General features: G+C 37.4%; 1 protein-coding gene across 1 annotated transcript; it reads right to left on the bottom strand.

The window, feature by feature from the left end:
• Window positions 1-10,561: 10,561 nt before the first annotated feature.
• LOC103563608 (olfactory receptor 7E178-like) lies at window positions 10,562-16,644 on the bottom strand. Its single transcript, XM_070626676.1, has 2 exons — window positions 16,632-16,644; window positions 10,562-11,487 (listed from the first exon to the last, which is right to left on the bottom strand). Exons 1-2 carry the CDS (start codon window positions 16,642-16,644, stop codon window positions 10,562-10,564), a joined length of 939 nt encoding a protein of 312 aa, XP_070482777.1.
• Between the last annotated feature and the right edge of the window lie 1,440 nt (window positions 16,645-18,084).

Below are 18,084 nucleotides of genomic sequence, written 5' to 3'. Positions count from 1 at the left end.
GAACTACATTGAAATATTACAAAACTATTGATTTTTACGTATTTATTTGGCAACTGATACTTTAAAACTTCAGAGGGCCTCTTAGAAGGTTGCAATCAAGGTGTTGACTAAGAATTCAGTCATCCCAAGGCTTGACTGGCAGAAGACCATTTTCAAGCTCACACATGGGCTATTGGTAGGATTCATGTGTTTGCAGGCTATCAGTGAGAGAATTCCCTCAGTTCCTTGACATCTGGACCTCTTGATGGGTTAGCTCATAACTTGGCAGTTGAATTCCATCAATGTGAGCAACATAGAGAGCAAGACAGATGCAGCAAAAATAAAAATAGATTTTTTTCACTCTATTCCCAGAAGTGACTTCCCAACATTTCTTCACGTTCTCGTTGTCAGAAGTGAGTCACAATGTCCATCTAATGGTTATTGTGAAGGAATATGAAATACACAAGGGAATGAAAAAATGAGTTAGGAACCATTGAGAGCATCTCAAATACTGCCCACCACACAAGCTTCATCTTATACAAGGACGTTGTGCTCCTAGAACTTCAAGATTCAGGTCATCTACACACACACACACACACACACACACACACAAACACATACAGTAGAATATTATTCATCCATGAAAAAAAGCTATCCTGCCATTTGCTATGATGTGGATGGACGTTGAAAGCATTTTGCTAAGTGAAATAAGTCAGATGGAGAAAGATTAATACTGTACAATCTCACTTTTATGTGGAATATAACACATAAAACTCATAGAAATGGAAAATGGATTAGTGATTGTCAGGGGCTGAGGGGTGCTGAAAATCGGGAGATGTTGGTCAAAGGATACCAACTTTCAGTTTTAAGATGAATAAGTCCCAAGGATCAAATGTACATCCTGGTGACTATAGTTACCAATACTGTATTGTGTACTTGAAAGTTTCTATCAGAGTAGAGTTCATGTTCTCACCATAATATCAACAACAACAAAATGGTAATTATGTGAGGTAGTGGATGTGATTTGAAGAGCCCCACCCCAGCACCACAAAGCAAAGCAGAGAAGTGTGAATTCGGAGCCAGAGGGGCAAGAGCTTCGTAATCAGCACAAGTGCCCAGCTGTATGGTGTAGAGAGAGGGAAGATATTTGAAGGAACGTTATCAGGAATCATGGGGAAAACACATTGCTACTGCTACAGTAGAGTTTTTTGTATCTTCCCTTTTGGAGCTCTCATCTTTTTAGGATCTTTGGCATTTACCCCTGAGTACTTAGGACCCAAGACATACAGGTTATCTTTGAATGAAAGATCTGGTTTAGATCAGTAGTTCTCAATGTTGGCTGCACAATAGAACCACCTTGGGGCTTTTAAAACTCCTCATGCTAGGGGCACATCCCAGTTCTGTTAAATCAGAATCTCTGGTAGTGCGATCCAGTTATCAGTATTTTTTAGCTTCCCAGGTGATTTCAATAAAACCAAAGGCTGAGAACCAGTGACATGCATCCTCACACATAACTTGCATGAACAAACTTGATAAATAAGAAATTTATATAGAAAATACGCAAGGGATTTGTGAAAGATGTAACTTTTTACTATATAAAAAAGAATTGTTCATCCTCTGGGATGCCTGGGTCATCAATAATAAACTACAGAAGGCTCAATAGATATAACAGGATTCCGTCACGCAGTGATTATGATATGCAAAGGAACCCAGAATATTCCCCCAGTCCCACTAAAGACATACCAAAAGAAGCAATATTCAGATATTACAAAATGAGAGAAATAAAAGCTACAGAACTGTGTGTTAAGAGATATAGGATTTTCAGATCTAGATATTTAGTTGTGCTACATTTCCCAACTTTCACTTCTAATGGATGGCACAGGTACTGACATTAGATATTTTGCTGAGAAGCTGTCACATGGCTCTTTTGATGTCTCTGTTCCTCAGACTATAGATGAAGGGGTTCTGCATGGGGGTGACCAGTGTGCACCACCGAGACCACCACATCGTTCCTGGGAGAAAGCAAGACTGCAGAACTGAGACAAACCCCAAACCCTATTCCATAAAATAAGCAAACAATGGGCAGATGAGAGCCACAGGTAGAGAAGGCTTGTACTTCCCACCTGATGAGGGAACCCTAAGAATGGAAGAAGCACTTTTATAGTAAGAGAGAAGTATCGCTGAGATAGGGAGAAAACCAGAGATGGCACCAATCAAATACATGACTGTGTTATTAGTGGAGGTGTCAGAACAGGCAAGGTTGAGGAGTTGAGAAGTGTCACAGAAGAAATAAGAAATTTCCACATCTTTGAAGTAGATAAGTTGCAACACAATCAAATTGTGCATCTAGGAGACCAAAAGGCTAATGATTAGTGACATCAAAACCAGAGGAAAGTACATCAGAGAGGAAAAAGTACATCAGGGTGTGGAGGTGGAAGTCAGAGTTGACAGCCAGGATGATGAGCAGATTCCCAAGCATGGTGACAGGACAGGAACACCCCACAGAGCACAAACTGCAGTTCTGGATCATCTGAGAGTCCCTTGAGGTAGAATTCTGAGACATGTGTTAGACTTTTTGGTTCTGTGTAACTTGGAAAGTTTTTGAACAAGAAAGGAGGGTTGGTAAAAAAGGAAACAAGTGTATGGAAACCCAGCTCTGTGTCCATATTGTTGATTCAATCAATTCACTTGTGAGGCCATACACCCCAGGACCTTCCCAATACTTCTCAGTGTCTCAAATCCAATTTTATTAGAAGCTTTCTTCATAGCTTTCTGTGTTATTCATCTTTTATATACACACTTTGCTTTAGAGCTTCTCACCTGAAAACGTTATAACAACAAGGACACTTAAAGATAACAAATTCATGAACACCATAAAATACACCCTATTATTCTAAAGAAATATATTAAATGAGAAATATCCTTCTGCCTCCAAGAGAAAAAAATCATACTAATTGAGTGACACTTAGAAGCAGTTTTATTTTATCCAGATACAGTGCAAGAAATTACTTTTATTTGGAATACTGATAACCTGTATAATTGCTAGAACTGCATTATCTGGATCCTAAATTAAGGTTAAATGTTCATGATCAGAAAGAATTTTTTATTATGTACGAGATATCTTCCTGGGTTTTTATCATTCTTTCATTTTCTGACTTCTCACTTCCATGGAAATATGTGCTCACCAGAGTATTATTGCTGTCTTTTAAAAGTGTTTTCAAATATAACTCCTAACTTTGACCCGGTAGAGTTCAAATGTTGATAAACATGTTTTGCTAAATGCACAAAATCATACAGTATCATTGTCCCCATAGGAGGCACTAGTGCACAACATATCTCACAATTTAAAAAATAAGTAAATTAAAAAAAAAATTTTCCGCTTTCTCACCTTATGCGCAATTATGTATCAACCCTACATAAAACTGAGGAAACACCTGGTGTTTGACACGGATCTTTGTTTTTTTGATCTCCATTTAGTACTGCTTGGTAAAGTGCTTACGTGTATTTCTAAACTAAACATTTGAAGTGCAGTGTCCTCATCAAATCCAACTGTCTTGTTTACAGCTAAAGAATGTAGAACCATAGGAGTCCCCAAACCAGGTCTGAAACCCAGCCTGCTTATGTCTGCTTCACTTCAGTCTGTACTGAAACAGGGAGGATTCTCCTTCAATCGATACTCGTTTAAATCAATTCTCCTTATATACAATTCTCCTTAAATCAACTTCCTGAAGCCAACTTTGACCTTCACTTCCTTTAACAGATCACACTATGAGTTAATCTTGGGGAAAATGCAAAAGAAAAAAGAACAGAGATGGATGTATCAAACACCTGGGGAGTTTCCAGGTTGGTAAAATGGAGATAATAATTGAACTTACCTTATAGGGTTGTTTTAAGAAATTGAATTAAATAAAACATAAAGTGCTCAGACCCATGGTTCTCAGTCCTAGTTGATTATTGCATTTACCAGTGGATATGGTAAAATGTACCAATGCCCTGGCCACAGCCAAGGACCAACTAAATAATAATCTCTACACACATGTTTCTTAGTGGTCTCATGTAAGGCCAGAGTCAAGAAGAATGCCTTAGAATATTGCTGGGCACTTAGAAAATATTCAGTTAATATTACCTATTATTAGAGCAATTAATATACAGTGTCTAAATTAAAATTATAAGCATTTAATAATATTCTCTTCTAAACTTATATTTTATAGGCATTTGAAATATTACCAACAAAATCTGAATTGTCTTTAAATCCCTGCATGGTTCCATTGCCTTGTACACCTGTCCCCCAAAATAACCACTGTCATTAATTTGGTGGGTATATTTTTTGTCAGTGTTTCCATCATGGTCATATTTATTCATCTATCTATTAAGGATTTTCTTGGAAATTTACTTAAATAGCATATTACTACACATATTGCACCTAAAATGTTTTCATTTACTACCACACTGTGTTTAATACTAGATATAATACTTTAACAGATACATAGTATTACCTGAGGGATGAACTTCATTTTTATGTACCAATTCCTTACTCAGCAATCCCAGGAAAGTTCTTTTGCCTCTCTCTACGTTGTGCAAGTATGAATTTCTATACGATATGTGCATGGAGAACAACTGTTTTTGTTGTAAAAATCAATGCCAGTTAAATTTTAGTAGTTATTGACTGTATTTGTTTTAACAATAGAAAATCAGCTGCTGTCAACTACATGTATTATTAAGATATAAAATCAGAAATATTCTCAAGTATCTAATAATAGTCATTCTGTGATAGCTTCATATGAAAATTCATGTCTTACATAGGGAATAATATGTCCATATTTCAGATTTTCAAACCAGGCTGTAAAGTGCATTACCATTAATAGAAAATCCCATCATCCACCATATTAGTGCTAAGTGCCCCTAAAAACCAGTGGTTCATTACTCTAATTCACAGAAGTGTGTGTAAATCTCTCAACCTCTCTGTGCTCATGCTCCTGATCTGGAAATGAAGAGAATAACAGCCATCTGAGAGATGCGTGGCATCCAAGGGAAGCGGAAATTCATGAATATTTGTCATTGTTTTGTAACTGGAATTTGAATCATTATTGGAACAGTGTGTTTATTGATGAAATAAACTCTAAGAAAGTCTTAATAACCTTTTATTTGATTATATGGCAGAGAATCTGAAGGATTTCTTGTCTCAGGGCACTAGAAATCCTAAAAACGTGTTTCAGACTGCACAATAAAATGTACCTTCCTGTTCTCATTCTGCCTTTTCTTTTTCATATTTATGAACATCACTGTGATGTTTTTTTAATAACTCAAGTCTTTATATGTTATTATATGGAAAATAATTGATCCTACTGAGCGTCTATGACATACACACAAGTACTATTTCATCCTTTCTCCTATCTCATGGGACGTCCCTGAAATGGGTGTAGACACGGGCAAGGAAGCACCACTGTGTGTGTACCATATTGACTGTGCTCTGTTTCTTGAAGCAAAAAAGGGTCTATTCAACATTTAACTTATTTTGGGGTTTTCTATTGTTCTTGTTACCTACTCTGTGCCAAAGGAGATATAAGCTCCAGGGAATTAGAAATAAATGTGACTCAGTCATTTCCTTTCAAGTGTTCAGTATCTATTTGCATAGGGACAAAAATAAAATGTTTAGTCAGGTATCCATTGAAAACCAAACCATCATATCACAAGATATTTTGATCAAATTGTACTGTATAAATGTAGCTTTGTGTTATTAATTATAATAACAATATCTACATAGTTTGCTCATATATGATATGTATCCCTTGCATATTTAATCACATAGGTAGTATGCATTATCTACTTAGTCTTTACTCAACGGAGTGCTATCAACTAAGGATTAAATCTGATGACAATCTTGAGGCTCCGAGACACTGAGAAATTGCTCCATGTCAATGCATAACAAGTAGAGCAGGTTCAACTAAAAATTACACCATGGATCTCTGTAGCACATGCGATTAACTTTTTCACTTCATTAAAACTCAGAAAGTTTAAGGCAGACATACACAGGTCTTAACCAATGACACATCTATTGTACACCTTTTAATAGTTTCTGGTGTTCTACATATAGATGGACCTGAAACACTGATGTCACATCTCCCTTTGAAATAAAGAAGGGCTAAATTACAAGAATGGAGGAGGAAATGGATGGCTGAGGCAAAATACAGGAGCAGGGGCAAGAAAGAGATCTGCCTTAAATTGTCATGAGCCAGCTCTTTCTGTGGTCCCTGCCTGTCATCTCAGCCATCCTCCCTGTAGTTGATAGAGCAAGTGCCACCCACTGCTCTCACTCTGGTCTACCAGTAACCTCCAAAGAGAAGAGGACAGGGAACACAGGGTGTCTGCATGAAATGACTAGAGAAGGGATATGGCTTGTTGGGTTGGCAGTGGAGAATTCGATCCAGGGGCCTTATGTCTAGAGTCAGACTGTTTGATTCAAATCCAGGTTCATCTCATCCTGTCCCAGATCAAGTTAAATTAGAAGTCTATAATCCTTTTCTCATCTGTAAAATAGCCATAATGTGTGCACATATATCTTAGGGGTGACTATGCAGATGAAAAGAAACAAATTACATGGAGCACTTAGATCAGATCCTAGCATGTAGGAAAATTTAATAAGTATTGATGATATCGTGTATGTGATCATGCAGCATCATTCCCCACTCATCTTCATGATCATTTTGGAATGTTTAGGGGACAGTTTAGAGGAACTCATTTCCTGCTCCAGTGAGACAGATGCCTATGGGAGCTGGAATAAAGTGGGAGGAAAGCAGAACACTAAACGGGAGTTCTTGGATCCCCACCAGAACCAAGGCATTAACTTCATAGGCCCCTGAGCTGAAACTGTATATTCGTGCCCTCACATCTGGCTACCACAACTGCCCTAACTATCCTGATGATAAAGAAACAATGCTCCCCCAGTCCCTCCTGTATCCAGTATTTCCAATGGCTTCACCAGACTGTACTTCCTCTATGCGGCTGCATGACAAAGGAATGAAGATCCATCGTCCTTCCCATGCCTGGTGAGTGATGAAGGCTCAGACTTGGTTCTTGGGACTTGCAGGAAGACCAGCCAAGCATGGACCCCTGGACGCATACAATGACTCTGGGAAGAGGAGACACACATATAGGTCCAACTGTACTGGGTCCAGCAGACAAAGTTTGCAGGGCACAGGCTGATTATTTACAGCTGTTTGGGCTGGAAAGTTCAATGCACAGAGCTCATAATTTGTCAAATTGGCCCTTGTTATCCCAATGTCTGAGGATTTGTTAAGAGTAATGGAGCGGGTCATAGGAAAAGTAAATGTGTTTTGTAGCATAGGAGGAGATCCACATCTCATGAAGAATCTTACCTGTTCTCCTCTTTCTGACCTTCAAGTTTCATACATCTTCATAAGAAATTCAGACTTTTTAAATTAACATACGTCAACATGTGAATTTATTGTCAAATGCATTCCAGTGACAAAGTAATTTGGAGAAGATTAGTTTCTCTACATCAAGATTCTGATACTATCTCCATTTTCCCAGTTAACATTTGTATCTCTACAGACAACACTTTTTTACGGTTATGGAAATAACAATTAATATGAGATCTAGCCTCTCGATAGTTTCTAAAGTGTTCATATGTTATTTTTGGCTATACGACAATGCTGTACACAAGGTCTCTAGAGTTTACTCATCTTGGTTGAATGAAACCTTTTGCCCTTTAATTAGTAACTCTCCATTTCCCCCTCATGCCAGCCCCTGGCAGCCACCAGTCTACTCGATGAGTCTATGAATTTAAGTATTTTAGACACATCATGTAGTATTTGTCTTTATGTGATAGGTTTGTTTCACTTAGCGTAATAACCTTAAGGTTCATCCATATTATTGCAAATGGCAGGATTTCCTTCTCTTTTCAGGTTAAATAGTATTCATATATATATATCACAGTTTTTATCCCTTTATCTCTCAATGACTGTTAGGTTGTTCTCATATCTTGGCCACTGTGAATAGTGCTGCAATAAACATACCAGTGCTACTATCTCCTTGAGATCTTGATTTCAATTTTGGGGGCGGTAAGTACCAAGAAATGGAATTGCTGGATAATGCAGTAGTACTTCTTTTAGTTTTCTAAGGAGCCTCCATGTTTTTTTCCATAGTGGCTACCACATTTTCTATTTACATTAAGAGTGTGCAAGGGTTCCAATTTCTCCACATCTTTGCCAACACTTGTTGTCTTTTGCTTTTTTATATAGTAGCTATCTTGACAAGAGTGAAGTGATATCTCAGTATGGTTTTGATTTGTATTTTGCTGATGAACAATGATTTTTATCACCTTTTCATGTACCTGTTATCCATTTGTATGTCTTCTTTGGAGAAATCTCTATTTAAATCCTTCACCGATTTTTTAATCAGGTTAGTATTTTTTTTTCTATTGAGCTATAGGAGTTTCTTATATATTTTGGAAATTAACCAATTGTCAGGCATATGTATGGTTTGCAAATGTTTTTCTATTCCATAGGTGCCTTTTCACTGACAAAGTATCTTAAGAGCACTGAGTTGCCACAGGTCTCAAATTTTTGTTGAGATCTAGGTAGAGTTTTGTCTTAAAATCCCATACCCTCTCTATTATCTGTGATGCCTTTCTCATGACAAGGATAGTAACACCACTGCGAGATAGTTACTGTGGCCCTTTTTGGCATATTTCCATTGAGGCTCCCCCCTCATTCATAGTGTTAATCAATTATTACCATGCATTCTAAATGTTGAAGTTTATAGAGGAAAAGGCAAGCATAACTTCTGGGGAAAATATAAAGTCATAGACAACATTACTGTATTAGTTTGGGTTTTCCAGACAATCAGAACCAAGAGGATATGTATTTATTTATCTACAGAGAGATTTGTTTTAAGATATTGGCTTATGTGACTGTGGAGGCTTGGCAAGTATAAATTTTGCTGGGTAGGTCAACAGGCTAAAGATTCAGGAACAGTTGCAGTCCAAGTCCACAGGCAATCCACTGGCAGGATTTCTTCTTCCTCCAGTGGGTCAGTCTTTGTTTATGAAGGCCTTCAACTGATTGGCGAAGGACCTCCCACATTAGAGAGAGTCATTTGCTTTACTCAAAGTCACTGCTCTAAATTTTAATCTCAGCCAAAAAACACTTTCATAAAATCATCCAGAATAACATTTGACCAAATATCTGGGCACCATAACCCAACCGAGCTGACACAGAAAATTAACCATCACAATTGCCTTGGCAAATTCCAAGGGCTTTTGACCATTACTTAGGTGTTCAGAAATGCGGACACAGCATATTAATTGTTCCAGAGTAGATAAGACCAAAACCATGTCATTTCAGTTAATGAAAACCAAGGAATCAAAACCCTAATTTACCAGTTTTGGTGGGAAGTGTCTCTTCTCATTGGCCAATAGGAGTTCATCCTCTGTAAAGGGCATTCCCTTCTCCAGTATCAAAGTTCCTGATCAGTGATGTTGGTAAATGATTGAGCTTAGAGGGAAAAGGCCAAGGAAATTAAACTAGGCAGTAGGCACGTTTTCAGGGAGTCCCAGATCACTGCCTCAGAAACTCTGTGCAACATCCCTAAAGGAAAGATAGATACCCTTATATTGGACACACATCAGAGCCCAAAAACAAAATGTCTGGACAAGAGACAGGGAAGAATACCTCCAAAGTGAAGTCTTAAAGCTACTGTTACTAGTGAAAGGAAATAGCTATGCTTTGCTGAATTAAAGTATAGAAGGACGAGTTTGGAGCAAGGTGAAAATATCTTTTAAAACAGCACAGATGATTAGTTGTATGTTATGGAAGGAGAATATATGTAAAGAAATATGAAAAAGGGAGGGAAAATTCACAGTGCCTGTTGTGAGGGAGAAATTTTTCATATTATCCCTCTTGTCAACTAGGAGGACTTTAAGAACGTCAACATCTTCTTATGAGCAGTAGATGATCCAAACATACTAGTCATCTTTGAACAAAATATATGATTAGATCAGTAGTTCGTAACCTTGGTTATACATGAGAACCAGCTGGCGTGATTTTCAAATCCTCATGCTAAGGATTCACTTCATGCAAATTCATTTATAGGCAATCATCAATATTTTTAAAATTCTCCAGGTAACCCCTATATGAAGCCAAATTTGAGGAGCAGTTATATGCATCATCACACATAGCATGCATAAACAGATCTGAAAGATACAAAAGTATGGACAACAGACACAAATTTTTTAAAGGGTTGACAATTGTAATTATTTAAAAGAAAAGTGTTGTACATTTCTCCAGGATGCCTGGGAGAAGGAATATAGAAGGCTCTAGAGCAGCAATATGATTCAATCATGCTCTGATTATAATGAGTATAGGATCTCACAATACTCCCTCAATCCCATTACAAATGCAGGAAATGAAGCAATATTTAGATATGAAAGATTGAGAGGATTGAAAGGCACAATAGATACAAAACTTATGACAGCAAGTGGGCAGGATGTTTAATTCCAGGTGTTTCCTTTTACATGCTTTTCCAACCCACATAACTGAAAAAGATGACACAGGTATTGTTATTAGGCTGTTCTTCTGAGGAACTTCTGCATGGCTCTCTTGATGTCTCTGTTCCTCAGGCAGTAGATGAAGGGGTTCAGCATGGGGGTGACCACAGTGTACATCACTGAGGCCACAGCACTCTTCTTGGGGGAATGTGAAGCAACAGAACTGAGGTATACACCAAGGGCTGTTCCATAAAATAAGCAAACCACTGACAGGTGAGAGCCACAGGTAGAGAAGGCTTTGTACTTCCCAACTGTGGATGACACTCTCAGAGTGGCAGAAACAATTCGAGTATAAGAGAAAAAGATCCCTGTGAGTGGAACACCACCAAGGATAGCACCCATAAAATAGATTAATACATTATTTGTGGAGGTGTCAGAACAGGCAAGGTTGAATAACTGAGAAGGGTCACAGAAAAAATGAGGGATTTCCACATACATGAAGAAAGTAAGTTGTGATACCATCAAACTGTGCAGCTGAGAGTACAAAAGACTGATAAAAAAAGACACCAAAACCAGGAGGCCACATAGGCCTGGGTTCATGATGGCTGAGTAGTGCAGGGGGTGACAGATGGCCACAAACCGGTCATAGGCCATTGCAGTCAAGAATAGATTGTCCAAACATCCAAAAAGAGTAAAAATAGACATCTGAGTCACGCAGCCCTCATAGGAGATGACTCTGCTGTGAGTGTGGATGTCCACCATCATCTTGGGGATTGTGGTAGAGGTGAAACCGATGTCAGCCAAGGATAGGTTGGAGAGGAAGAAGTACATGGGAGTGTGGAGGTGGGGGTCAGAGCTGACCACCAGGATGATGAGCAGGTTCCCCAAAATGGTGACCAGGTACATGAGGAGGAAGAGCCCAAAGATCAAAGGCTGCCATTCTGGATCATCTGAGAGGCCCAGGAGGAAGAATTCTGAGACACGTGTAAAATTTTGTTTTTCTATGTAGCTTGGACACCTTTGAAGAATAAAAGAGGGTTGGAAAAATGGAAACAAGTAAATGGACACCAAGCACTGTGTTCATATTTTGGATTCAAGCAATTCATCTGTGTGGTCACACACCCCACGATCTTCACAATATTCATCAGTATCTCAAATCTAATTTTCTTAGAAACTTTTCTTCATTGGTTTCCGTGCCATTCATCTCTTTCTATACACACTTTACTTTAGAGACACTCACTTGAAGTATGTTATAAGAACATGGAAATTTAGATATAACAAATCCATGAACACCATGAAGTGTAGCCTACTTTTTAAAAGAAATATGTTGAAAAGGAAACATTCTTCTCCCTCTAAGAAAAAAAATCATGCTAATTAAAGGACACTTAGAAGTAGTCTTTTTTTTTCATATAGAATGCAAGAAATTGCCTTTTTTTGGAATATTAGTAAACCTTATAATTGCTAGAACTGCAATATCTGGATTCTAAGTTAAATTCAAATAATCATAATCAGATAGTCTTTTTTTTTACTTTTTTTTTTTGAGGAAGATTAGCCCTGAGCTAACATCTGTGCCCATCTTCCTTTAGTTTATCTGTGGGACACCTACCACAGCATGGCTTGCCAAGCAGTGCCATGTCCGCACCTGGGATCCGAACCAGTGAACCCTGGGCCGCTGAAACAGAACGCGTGGACTTAACCGCTGCACCACTGGGCCAGCCCCAGAGAGTCTTTTTCTAACATGCCAGTTATCGTCTGGATTTTCATCTTTCTTTGGTTTTCTGACATCTCTCCTTTGTGCAATATGTGCTTGCAGAATGTGGGTAGTTTTTAAAAGACTTTTGAAGAGAACTCTTATGCACTGTGGGTTGGACTGCAAATTGGTACATCTACTATGGAAAACAGTATGGAGGTTCCTCAAAAAATTTAAAATAGAACTACCATATGACCCAGCAATTCCATTTCTGGGAGTATATCCAAAGGAAACAAAATCACTATGTTGAAGAGATATCCACACTCCCATGGTCATAGTAGTTTTATTTATAATATCCAAACATGGAAACTACCTAAGTTTCCATCAATAAATGTATGGATGAAGAAAAAGTGATATATATAATGGGAATATTATTCAGGCATAAAAAAGGATGAAATCCTGTCATTTGTGATAAAATGGATGGATCTTGATGGTATTATGCTAAGTTAAATAAGTGAGACAGAGAAAGACAAATATTGTATGATCTCACTTACATATCGAATCTAAAAATAAACAAACTTATAGAAAAAGAGATCAGATTTGTGGTTACCAGATGCAGGGGTTAGGTATTGGAGGGAATGGATGAAGGTGGTCAAAAGGTTTAAACTTCCAGTTGCAAGATAAAAGTGTACTGGGGATGTAATGAACAACATGATGACTACAGTTAACACTGCCCTATGGTATATTTGAAAGTTGTTAAGAGAGTAAATCTTAAAAGTTCTCATCATAAGGACAAACAACCATTTCTGTTCTTTTTTTTGTCTCCATATGAGATGATGGATGTTAACTAAAAATATTCTGATATCACTTCACAATATACGTAAATCAAGTTATTATACTGAACTCCTTACTTAGACAGTGCTGGATGTCAATTGTATCTCAATAAAACTAAGGTAAAAATCATTTCAAATATAACTCCTACCCTTAATTTATAGACTTCAAATTTTGATAAATATATTTTGGTAAATGAGAAAAATCATACAGCATCATTGGCCCCATAGATGGCCTTAGTGTACAACACATTTCTCAATCATTCAACAATAATTAGCTTTAAAAAAACCAGTTTCTTCCAATGTCTACATCTTATGCAGGATTGTATATCAACCCTACATAAACTTGGGGAAACATCTGATGTTAGACACTGTTCTTTCTTTTTTCTGGTCTCCCTTTTGTAGTGGTTTGGTAAAATTGCTAACAAGTATTTTTTATGCTAAACATTTGCAAATACTGTGTCCTCCTTAATTCCATCTCTCTTATTTACATTTGAAGAATTTAGGACCATGGGAGTTGCCAAAACCCGGTCTGAAACCCAGCCTTCTTGCGCCTACTTCATTTAAATCTGTACCAAAACAGGGAGAAATCTCCATGAATCAATTTTCCTTTAAATCAATTCTCCTTAAATACAATTCTTAAATCAACTCCCTAAAGGCAACTCCGATCTTCATTTTCCTTGACAGGTCACAATATGAATTAATTTGGGGCAATGCAAACGAGAAAAGGACAGAGATGGATATATCAAACACCTGGAAAGGTTTCACTTCAGTAAAATGAAGATAATAATTGAACTTACCTTATAGGGTTGTTTTAACAAATTAAATTAAATTAAACATAACGTGCTCAGACCCATGGTTCTCAATCCTAATTTCTTATCGTATTTACCCATGAATATTGTAAAAGGTACTAGTGCCCTGGCCACAGACTAGAACCAGTTAAATAATAATACCCATACACGCTGTGCTTAGTGGTCTCAGCATACAGCCAGGGTCAAGAACAATGCCTTAGAACATTGCCAGGCACTTAGAAAACGTTCAGTTACTATTGCCCACTTTTGTTATAGTTTATGCCAAACATCTATATTAAATACATAAACATTTAATAATACCTTCTTCAAACTCTTACTTGATATAGATTTCAAATATTACACACAAGACTAAGTTTTTCTTAAATCCCTGCGTGACTCTATTGCCCTGAACACTTGTCTCCCCAAGCAACAACTTTTTAATTTTGTGGGTATATTTTTCTGTCATTGTTTCCATAATGTTAGTATTTATTTATGTATTTGTAAAGGTTTTTCTTGAAAATTTATCTAAATAGGATATTACTACACATATTGGATCTAAACATGCTTATTTACTACAACATTGTGTTTAATATTAGATATAATACTTTAACTGATATGTAGGATTACTAAGGAATGAACTTCATTTTATGTATTAATTCCTTATTTCAACAATCCTATAAAAATTCCTTTGCCTCATCCATTTCATACAAGTGAGAATTTCTATATGATAGTTGCATGGAGGACAGTTGTTTTTGTTGTAAAAATAAATGCCAGTTAAATTTTACTGTTTCTTGCCTACATTTGTTTTCCTAGTAGAAAAATCAGTTGCTATCAACTACATGCTATTATCAAAGTATAGAATCAGGTATATCAACAAGTATCTAACTTGATACCTCCATGATAGTCATTCCATGATAGCTCCACGTGAAAATTCACATCTTAGATGGGGAATAATATTTCCACATTTCAGATTTTCAGAATGGGCTGTAAAGTACATTACTATTAATAGAAAATCCCATAATCCATAGGCTTTCCATATTAGTGCTGTAAGCACCCCTAAAACCACTGTTTCATTACCCTAATTAACAGAAGTGTGTATAAATCCTTCAACCTCTTTGTACTCGTGTTCTTGATGTGGAAATGATGAGAACAACAGTCATCTCCAGAGATGTGTGGAATCCAAGGGAGGGAGAACTTAAGAAATAGTTGGTTGTTGTTTTGTAGCAGGAATTGGAATCATTACAGGAACAGTGGGTTTATTGATGAAATGCAACCCTAAGAAGTTTTTAATAACCTTTTGTTTGATTATATGGCAGAGAATCTGAAGGCTGTCTTGTCTCAGGGCACTAGAAATCCTAAAATGTGTCTCAGCCCACACAACAAAATGTACCTTTCTGTTCTCATTCTGCCTCTTCCTTTTCATACTTATGAAAATCACTATGCCAGTTTTTGAACAATTGAATTTTGGAGATGCTATGGAAAATAATAAATCTTATCGAATGTCTGTGACATAAACACAAACAAGTGCTATTTTATTTTGTCTTTTGTCCTCTGAGACATCCATTAAATGGATGAAGGCACAGACAAGAAAGCTCCAGTCGTGCAACCTATAGTGTCTATGCTCTGTTTCTTGAGCCAAAAAAGAGTCTACTCACTATCTAACATATTTTGTTTCTTCTTGCTGTTGTTGCCTACTCTGTGACAAAGATGATCTAAGATATAGGGAATCAGAAGTGAATGTGATTCAATCATTTTCATCCAAGTACTCAATGTCTACTTGTATAAGAACAAAAATAAAGTGTTCTGTCAGGCATCCTTTGAAAACCAAATCATCAGATCATCGAATATTTTGGTTGAATGGTATGAATGAAGCTTATTGTTATCAATATTAATAATAACAATGTATAAATTTTTTGCCCTTATATATACCCATCACATTTTAATTGCATAAATGATCCCTTGTCCATTTAGTCCTTTCTCAGTAGAGTGCTATCAACTAGGAATCAACTCGGATGACAAGGGTGAGGCTCAGACATATTAAGAGCTTGCTCCAGGTCGCTAGATAAAAAATAGAGCAGACAGGACTTAAAATTACATTATGTATCTCTGTAGCACATGCAGTTAACGTCTTCACTCTGTTAAAATCCAGAACATTTAAGGTAGAGATCCATAGGTCTTAAGCAATGACTCATCTATTGTACATCTTTTAATTGCTTCCTGTTTCCTGATGGAAACCGGGGATGGATCTGAGACATGATGTTACATCTCCCTTTGAAACAGAGAAGCCTTAAATTATAAGAATGGAGGAGGAAGTGGACAGCTGAGGCAAAATCCAGGAGCAGAAGCAAGAGAGAGATCTGCTCTAAATTGTCAGGATCCAGCTCTTTCTGTGATCCCTGCCTGTGACCTCAGCCATCCTTCCTATAGTTCAGGCAGCAAGTGCCAGCCATTGCTCTCCACTGTGGTCTACCAGTACCCTCCAAGGAGAAGAACACAGTGAGCAGCGAGTGTCTGTATGAAATGACCAAAGAAGGGGTATGGCTGCTCGGGTTTACAGAAGGAAAATTCAGGCCAGGGGCCCTATGTCTAGAGTCAGACTGTTTGATTGAAACCTGGCTTCATCCCATTCTGTCCCAGATTAAGTTAGATTAAAAGTCTAGAATCCTTTCCTCATCTGTAAAGGAACAATAACATGAGCACATATATCTTAGGGGTGACTGTGCAGATGAAATGAAACAAGCCATACGGAGCATTTAGTTCAGAGCCTAGCACCTGAGAATCTTTAATAAAGGTTAATGATACCATGTACAGGGTCTTCTTGCATCATCCCCCACTCATCTTCATCATCACCTTTATGAATCATTTTGGAGTGCTTAGAGGACAGTTTAGAGGGGCTCATTTCCTGCTCCCGTGAGAGAGATGGTTATGGGGGCTAGAACCGCTGTGGGAGGAAAGCTGAACTCTGAATGAGAGTTCCCAGATCCCAACCAGAACCAAGAACATTAACTGCATAGGCCTCTGAGCTGAAATTGCATATTAGTGCCCTTAAGTCTAGCTACTACAACTGTCCTACTTATCCTGATGGTAAAGAACAATGCTCTCACAGCCTTTCCTGTATCATGTATCTGCAAGGACATTCACTGGACTGTGCTGCTTCTATGTGTGGGCGTGATGATGGGATGATTATCCATCACTGTTCCAATGCCTGATGAGTAGAGAAGGCTCAGGCCCCGTTCTCTGGACTGGCAGGAAGACAGAGTCAGGCATAGACTCCTGGATGCATACAATACCTCTGGGAAGAGAAGATGCACATACAATACCTACTGTCCTGAGACCAGCAAACTGAAAGTTGGGAGAACACAGGCTGATTATTTAGAGCTGTGTGGGCTGGAGAGCTCAATGCGCAGAGCTCATAATTAGCCGAATTGTCCATGTTATCCCAATCCCTGAGGATTTGTTAAGAGTAATGGAATAGGATCATAGGAAATGTAAATCTCCACTTCTAAGGAGGCATCTCACTTATAATCTTCCTTCTGAATTTCAGGTTTCATACATCTTAATAAAAAATTTAGCCTTACATTTTAAATTAACATACATCAACATGTGAGTTTATCATCATCAAATGCTCTCAAATGACCAAGTAATTGAGGGAGAATTAGGTCTTGTATATCAAGAATATGACAACATTTCCATTTTCTCAGTTAATATTTGTGTTCCTATGGACAACTTTTTTTTATGTTGTGGAAAGATCACTTAACATGAGATGTATCCTCTTAACAAATTTTGAAGCATTCACATATTATTGTTGACTATAGGTACAATACTGTCCAGCAGATCTCCAAAGCTTATTCATCTTGCTTGAATTAAATTTTATGCCTTTAATTAGTACTTCTCCATTTCCCCCTACTGCCAGCTCCTGGCACATACATGAGGTAAGTGCAATCAAGTAATGTTTATCTTTCTGTGATTGGCTTATTTCACTTAGCATATTATCCTTAAGTTTCATCCATGTTGTTGCAAATGTTAAGATTTTTTCTTTTTGGGGGGTGAATACTATTCCATTATATATATAATATTTTCATTATATATATAATATGTATATATTCAATATATATATAATGATACAATTTTCTTATCCATTTATGTCTCAATGACATTTAGGTTAATATTTCTAGATCTTGGCTTTTGTGACTAGTACTGCAATGTACATAGGAGTGCTACTATCTCTTTAATGTCTTGATTTCAAGTCTTTTGGGAAAATATGAAAAAGTGGGATTACTGGATGAT

This window comes from Equus przewalskii, chromosome 6 (assembly GCF_037783145.1).
Source record: "Equus przewalskii isolate Varuska chromosome 6, EquPr2, whole genome shotgun sequence".
Taxonomy (NCBI): Eukaryota; Metazoa; Chordata; class Mammalia; order Perissodactyla; family Equidae; genus Equus; species Equus przewalskii.
Note: the sequence above shows the minus strand (reverse complement) of the source record. Positions and strands in the feature narration are given on the sequence as shown.